Below are 8,404 nucleotides of genomic sequence, written 5' to 3' on the forward strand. Positions count from 1 at the left end.
AGTTGGGTGTATATTCAACTTGTGTATATTATATCAAATTGTTTTTAAAAGAAATTCTACCAATTTATATTCCCAACATAGCAAGTTGAGGTTTACAGCAGATTATCATGCCCTTAGGGCATTTATTGACAGCCCTGAAAGAGCTTTGCAACATTCCCTGAGCAGGGCAGAGGCCAGGCCATGAGGCTTAAGGCCAGAAAAGACCTCTGGGCATGGCAGAGAAGAAACTGTCCTGAATAATCAACTGTATCCTCTGCGTTTCTCATTTAAATTGAGCTTTAACAAATTGCATTATATATTTATTCACTAGCCTCATAATCATATGAATGGTGTGGCCACTGTGGTGAATTATAAATCCTAGTTGGAAAAGTAGAGTGTTGTGGGCGGGATAGAGCAAGAGCCAAATTAACAAATCTACCATGGCATCAGTCTGGACAGCACAGGGGATAGCAGGACCCTGTCTTAAGTACTTTGGGCATGTTATCAGGAGACCAGTCCCTTGAGAAGGACATCATGTACACAAAAGTAGTAGTTCTGTGAAAAAGGAAGAGCCCCAATAAAATGGACTAATACAATGGCTGCTACAGTTATTGATTATAGAACCAGGTGGTGCTTCCTTTTGCTATACAGAGTTGCTATAACTTGTAACTTACTTCAAGGCATGTAACACATTTGTAATTTTCATACCAGTTTAAACAAAGTGCTACCAGACCACAGAGAAAGGGGCACTACTGTCTGATGAGTAACACAGATCAATACTTTCACAAAAGTCGTTAAGATTTAATAGATAAATGTCTTACAAGAGGGGATTCCATGAACTGTTTCAGAGGACCAAACAAAAAAAACCCCTCCAAACCCACTGCCACGAAGTTGAGGATGACTCATATTTACCCTATGGGCCAGGGCAGAACTACCCCTGTATGCTCCTGGGACTCTAATTGTTTACAGGAGTAGAGTGCCCCATCTTTCTTCAGCAGAACGGCGGGTGGTTTTGCGCTGCTGACCTTATGTTAGCAGCCCAACTTGGAACCACTACATCACCAGAGATCCCAAATCTCAAATACAATGTAAGGGGAACATTCATTAAGTCTCAAACAGGACACAGGCACATCAACTGGATGAGGTCATAATGGCATCCAAGGGTTTGCAGAGATTCAAAACCTAAAATGATACTTAAGGAGCAGTAAAGGAATCTGTCACAAAGGCATGATAGGCAACAGATCAATATATCACAATTGGAGGTAGAACGACTGATGTGAGAATGGGACTATGATTAGGACTTGTACATTATGTTAGAAGAGCTCACAAGATTGGCCAGGAAATCAGGGCAAGACTCATGACTATGTGATCTCAATGGGCAGTCTCCATCAAAGGCACACCCAAGAAAGACCATCCCTCCCTGGGATGGTCAGGTGGGAGGTAATCCACTTTCTAATGCTTTTGCCTCAGAACAATACTGTTCACATTCCTGTTTAGTGGTCAGTTAAAATTAAAAACATAAACAAAACCCCAAACTCACTGCCCTTGAGTAGATGCTAACTCATAGTGACCCTATAGGATAGGGAATAGAACTGCTCTTGAGTTTTCTGGGTTGTAATTGTTCCTGGGAGTAGAAAGTGCTATCTTTCTCCTATGGAGCAGCTGGTGGTTTTGAACTGCTAACCTTGCAGAACACAGCCCAACCCTTAGCCACTATGCCACCAAGGTTCCAGATAGAATTCTGGAGAGGCTTAATCCATGTGGGGATTTTGCAAATAGATTTTGGGCTTTCTGCAAACTTAGTGCTCAGAATTTAAGCTCTAATGCAGGAAATTTGCAGTTATGCAGACAGAACAAGGGGATACTGCATGGTTTAAAATCAGAAAAGCTGTGCTTTAGCGCTGTATCTTCTCACCTTACTTAGTCAATCTGTAGGCTGAGCAATTCATCAGAGAAGCTGGCTTATTTCCACCCTAACAACCTTCGGTATACAGATGACACAAGCTTGCTTGCTGAAAATGAGGGCCACCTGAAGCCCTTGCTGATGATCAAAGATTGCAGCCTTCACTATGTATTACAACTCAATGTAAAGAAGACCAAAATCCTAACTGGCCCAATAGATAACATCATGATAAACGGTGAAAAGATTGAAATTGTCAGGGATTTTGCGCTATTTGGATCCACAATGTTCACAAAAGCACCAGTCAAGAGATCGAAAGCATATTGCATTAGGTAAATTTGATGCGCAAGACCTTTTTCAAATATGGAAGAGCAAGGATAGTTCTTTGAGAACTAAGCCTGATTTAAGCCATGGTATTACAATTGCCTCATATACATGTGAAAGTTAGACTTTATGTAAAGACCAAAGAATGGATGCACTTGAATTGTGGTGTGGGAGAATAATATTGAAAGTACCATAGATTGCTAAAAGGGCAAACCTATCTGTCTTGGAAGAAGTACTGCCAGATTGCTCCTCAGAGGCTAGGATGGCAAGGCTTCCTCTTACATACTTGGGACATGTTGTCAGGAGAGACCAGTCCCTGGAGGATATCATGCTTGGTAGAGTGGCAGCAAAAAGGAGCAGGGCCCTAAGATACGGACTGACACGGTGGCTGTAACAATGGGCTGAGGCATAGGAATAATTGTGATGGCGTAGGACCATACAGTGTTTCGATCTGTTGTGCATATGGTTGTTATAATTTGAATCGACCTGATGGTACCTAACAACTAAAGAGGAAATTTCCAGACACGAGAATATAAATGGAAAAATGTATTTGAAACCACCACCAAAGGACAAAATTATTGTTTGTGCAAGTACAAGTTAAATTACCCTTGCTTAGGCTGAAAAACGAACTGTATGAACTTAATCGCTATATTTTGGCTTTCTCGTTTGTTACATGAAGAAATAGTACCGTCAGAAAGTGCACCGCACAAAATAAAAATCCTTAACCAATACTTTAGCAAATTGTAAGCGTTCAATAATAAATGCTAGACAGTGTTATCAATAAGGTTTATTGGATGCCAAGGGGGGGGGGGTTAAGCAACATTCAGTAATTACCGGTAAAGTGAGTTACTGATGTAAACCAGTAGCCATCATTACTGTAAAGAATTTTCAAATACTCCTTTCTGATAGTTCCGGTAATATACAGTGGCACAAAATTGGGATGGGGGGTGACGGGAAGTTGAAAGAAGTAGTGAACTGAGATGCTCTGAATCTACTCTGTGTGGATGAGTGAGAGAAAGGCGAAGAAAGTTATGCTCTTCCAACGAAGTGAGCAAACGGTCCCAGGGTACCCACGGCGCGCAGGAATTCCGCCTCGGAAGAGGCCGACGACTCGAGAAGCGCTATCCTGGGAAAACCGAGAGGTCCGGAAGTTCCCGGGGTGCAGATGCGCCCGGGCCCTGCTACGCCAGGCTCAGGGTTCAGAATATGGAGCTATAACGCGCCAACAACTTAACCTCCACGATCACTAGGCGAGAGCCGGCGGTCCACGCCTCCGGAAACCCTCCGCCCAGGCGGCTCCTTCTCTTCCCGGCTTACCCCGCGGCGCCTCTGTGACGTCATTTCCCGTCGCCGCCAAGCACGTGGGAGGAAGTGCCGGTTCCCGAGGCCGTCGCCTGTCTCTCTGGTTACGTTCTCCCGCCCGAGTTTGGCCGCTTACAATTGTGCTGCTGTTATGGGAGTCCCGGCTTTTTTCCGCTGGCTCAGCCGCAAGTACCCGTCCATCGTTGTCAACTGCGTGGAGGAGAAGGTGAGTTTTGTGCAGCTTGCCGCCGAGCTACGTCAGGGCCCGGATGCGTCTAGGTGGCAGCCCTCAGCGTCCGAGGCCCGTGCCTTCCAGCCACCCCTGTGGGCAGCCACAGCCCGACGCGCGATTGGGCGCTGTAACTACCATTCGGGGCCCGGAAGAGGGGATTGGGCGGGTGAAGGACCGAGTGGAATCCGAACTGCGGGGAAGTTCGCTCCTCCTCCTCTTCCACTCCCCTGGTTTTCTCAACCCGGAAGGCCCCGCCCACGGCTTTGTTTCCTTTAGGACCACACTGCGGGAGTCTCTGATTAGAGGCCCTTAGGTTATTGACACCCAGGCCGGGCCCATCCAGTAAAGTGATTAGAGGAGTGGATCGTAGCCTTTAATCAAAATCAACTTGCAAAATCATCTCTGGTGGCGAGCCCCTTGTTGTTTACCCTTTCTAAAGGTTTTCATGTGCTATTTCTTGCTGTTCGAGTTTAAATCAGGACCTTAGAAATAGCCAGATACATCACTAAAAACCAAAAACTCTAATACTCTGCTGGTGGGCCGGAAGTGCCTCCTTTGCTAGGTGCCCCTACTGTGATTTTTGTTTTGATTTGGATACATTTGAACAGTTTAATTTTGTTAGTAGCTCATCTGTAGACTGTTAGCTATTCTTGCGTTTTTAAATGTTTCTGTATTTCTGTTTGAGTTTCCTATTGTATCTTTAATTGGAATTGCTGAATTGGGAAGGCCCTGGTGCAGATCATGTTCCACATCCCCTCGTTTTGAAGGAATTTCCAGTTTGCCCGTTTGAACTTTAAAAAATTACATTGGTAGGATCTTGATTTTTTTTTTTTTAACTTTCTGAGCTGCTGTCCAAAGAGGAACAGAAAGCTTTGTTTTGGTGACATTCTTTTCTTTATTTTTCTACAAGAGAAACCGCTGAACTAAATGCTAGTTTAATTCCTTTTTAATAACTAATTTAGTAATTAGTAAGTTTTATTGAACATGATGTAAAGAAAAATAAAAAGCTAACCTTTGGCTTACCATTTCTCACCCTCATTTCAGAATCTCAAACTACTACTTTTAACTCTCTTGATTTTATCTTCCCATGCTTATATTTGCTTTATTGGTTTTAGATCCAGTTATTAACTTTTAGCTATGGTACAGGACATTTTCAGACTGTTCTTCCTTTTCTCCTTATATAGTAAGCCATTATCTTTATTATTAACATATACAATTCACTAGTTTAATTGTATTAAAGCATTCATCACCACAATCAACTTTGGAACATTTTCTTTTTGCACCCATTGCTGTTGACTACCCATACCCCCCTACACCCACCCACCCACCCCTCCTTCCTTGACTCTAGGTTAATTAATGCTGTGATGATTTACCTATACAGAAAACATACAAAGCAAAGCCAAAAAGAAACAAAAAATGCCCCAGCATCAATGACCTAAAACGATAGCTTGAAATGATAAGCTTTTTGTTGTTTATTCCATCACATGTAATCAAGATGTGCTGGTTATTAGAATATAAAGGGAAACAAAGAGTGATCAGTAGTTGGAAAATATGGTCTTATTGATAGATATGATGTTAGAGATTACATGATGGGCTTTTGTTTTTTTTTTTAATTTCCTGTGCTTTTTGTGCTCTGCCTCCTCCACCTGCCCATACTATATATGCGGCGACTCCAAAATGTTCATGGAATGAAATGGTTATGAAATTGTTCCACGGACTTTTTGGAGCTCTCTTGTGCCCTAGCAAGGAGTCACTTCTATATAACATTAATGGTTTATGGATTACTGGAGTGACTTTTGAATTACCATGTGTGGTCATACACTATTCTATATGAAATTGGTGCATCCTCAGCATTGCACTATATTCCTTAATCATATTATGTTTGGTGTCAAAATGGAGATAATGCCATTCTCCCTTGTAAATATTAGGCTTTTTCCCCCTGCATATAAATGCTCCCAAATATTTCAAAGATGGTAGAGTTTTGCAAGACCCAACAACATATTCATTGCAAATACTTTTAAGCAATATAAATGGTGATAGGTACCTCACAGGATAAAATAAACAGGAGTCAATAGACCACATCTGTGCAAAGAGATGATGTAGAAGTTCATCATCCGTCAGAACAAGGCCAGGGGCTGCCTGTGAACACAATGCAAATTAAAATTGAAGGTGAGGAAATTTAAACAAGCCCACTCGAGCCAAGATGCAACCTTGAGTATTGTGGTAGACTGAGTTTTCTAGGGAAGCAAAATCTGGAAACTTAACATATATCAGGAACTTTATATATAAAAAATAGATCAAGAAAGTGCCACAACCCAGTCTGACTTAAGTTCAAGTCCATGGGTTACATGACAGCTGGAGCCCCCTCTAGAGTCATGCAGCCACTTAATGAAGCAGGAGGTCAAAGTAGGAAGTGGGAAGATCTCAGTGCAGAGTTGTACCAACCAAAGTTGGTAAAAACATGGCGGAATGAGTGGGCTACCTCTCTGGAGACCCGCACAGAACCCAGGCAAGCATGAACATGAAGAGGGGAGAGAGAAAGAGAAGTTCTCTGCACAACTTTTTATAATAAAGGTTACCACCCCCTCCAAGAAAAAAAAAAAGTGAAACCATTAGGTTGTGTCTTGATTGGGAAGTTGTACTCCACCCATATCTTCACATAAGTACATCAAATTGACATACAACCGTCAAGATTATAAGCCACCTGAAATTACAGGCCATCCCAAGAATAGATTTGACACATTTGAACACTAATGACCAAATAGCAGATGAATAGTGGAATGCCATCCAGGATATCATATATGAAGAAAGCAAAAAGACAGCAAAAAAATAAAAGACCAAAATGATTATCAGAAAGAGACTAGAAAAGTTGCCCTTGAATGTAGAATAGCTAAAGGGAATGGAAGAGATGATGAAGAAAGATGGAAAATACAGACTCACTGTACCCAAAATAACTGGTCAACATTCAACCATGTAATCAAGAAAGTTTGGTATTGAAGGAAGAAGTCCAGACTGAAGGCACCAGGAATTTATAGAATTCCAATTTAGATATGAGGGGGTACCCCCAAAAATAGTGGGAAAAAGCTCCACAGGGAGGAACTTTCGTGGTATGCATGTTTCCTGCTAGGCAAGATTCAAGCAACTCGCTCTGAGTTAGTGCACCCTGTGACATAGCCTGGGAAGGTTCTCTCTGGTCACAGTGAATTTTTTCATAAAAGCAGTTTTGTTTAAACCTTGTTTTTTTTTTGTCATGGCTAACATAAGAGAACAGCATGTGACTGAAATTTTGTTTCCTACATGGGGAAAAATGCCGCAGAAACTGTTGTGATGTTGAATCTAGCTTGAAAGGGCAGGGCTATGAAGAAAACTCAAGTATCCAGTATCCGAGTGGTTTTCTTGTTTCCAAAGAGGTGAAATGTCGATTAATGACAAACTTTATTCTGAATGTCCCAGAGGAGTTCGTACTACTAGGTCATACTGCTAATCAAACTTTCTATTTAAAGGTTCTGAAAAGATTGCATAAGAGTGTGCAACAAAAAGGCCTGATTTGTGGCAGGTAGGAGAGTGGTTTTGCCACCAAAACAGTGCACCTGCTCATGCAGCCATCTCAGTGTGCCAGATTTTTGACAAAAACCAGCAGGCAAGTGAAGAGGGGCATGAAAAGGACAGTGATTTGACAACATTGAGAAAAACGAGGGAAGTGCTGTCAGCCATCCAAACCGATGAGTTTGAAAATGTTTCCAAGAATAGAATCTCAGATCTGACATGTATTAAGTGTAGTGGAGTGTACTTTGAAAGTGATAAGGTTGTTTTGTAAAAATTTTAAATACATTGGGGGGAAAAATCATTTTTTGGAGGATACTCCCTAAAAAGAAGGTAACCCAGGAAGTGCCTACCTATCTTTGTCAAAATTTGAAACAGATACGTATTCATGCCCATTACAAAGAAAAGTTATCAACAATATAGAAGTTGCTGAATAATATTAATATCAAACACAAGTTAAATTTTGCTGAAGATAATCTAGAAACAATTGCAGCAGATAGTACATAGATGGGAAGTGGCCAGAGGTTCTAGCTGGATTCAGAAGAGGATATGAAATGAGAACTATCATTCTTGCTATCAGATAGTTCTTGGCTAAAAACAGAATACCAGAAAGATAATTACCCCTGTTTTATTGACTGCAAAAGCAGTTGACTGTGTGGATCATAACAAATTAATGGATATCCTTAAGGAGAATGGGAAATCCAGAGCTCCTGGGGAACTTGTACCTCCCAAGAGGCAATTGTTAAAATGATAAGGGGATACTGCATAGTTTTAAATCAGGAAAGATGTATGTCACTGCCCATACTCCCTCTGTGTGCTGAGCAAATGGTCCAAGACGCTGGACCATGTAAGGAAGAATGTGGCATCAAGAGTGGAGGAAGATTCATTAATAACCTGCAGTATATAAGATGTTACAGCATTGCATGCTGAAAGAGAAGATAAAAAGTACTTACAGATGAAGATCAAAGATTATACACTTCATTATAGATTACATTGCAAACTAATAATACAGAAAGCGTAACAGGATCAATAAGCAATATCATAAATGGAGCAAAGATTGAAGTTGTCAAGGATTCTGTTTTACTTAGATCTACAATCAACTTTGATGGAAGCAGCACTCAAGG

At 41.4% G+C, this 8,404-nt stretch overlaps 1 protein-coding gene across 1 annotated transcript in view; it reads left to right on the forward strand.

Moving 5' to 3' along the window:
* Positions 1-3,569: 3,569 nt before the first annotated feature.
* XRN2 (5'-3' exoribonuclease 2) overlaps positions 3,570-8,404 on the forward strand; it is a 109,087-nt gene continuing 104,252 nt past the window's right edge. The window contains exon 1 of the mRNA XM_004697802.4: positions 3,570-3,731. Coding sequence (XP_004697859.1) covers positions 3,657-3,731 — 75 coding nt within the window. The 5' untranslated portion in view covers positions 3,570-3,656. The remainder of the gene's footprint in view (positions 3,732-8,404) is intronic.

Source organism: Echinops telfairi, unplaced genomic scaffold (assembly GCF_000313985.2).
Source record: "Echinops telfairi isolate 266 unplaced genomic scaffold, ASM31398v2 ScPeMD7_5592;HRSCAF=6446, whole genome shotgun sequence".
Classification (NCBI taxonomy): Eukaryota; Metazoa; Chordata; class Mammalia; order Afrosoricida; family Tenrecidae; genus Echinops; species Echinops telfairi.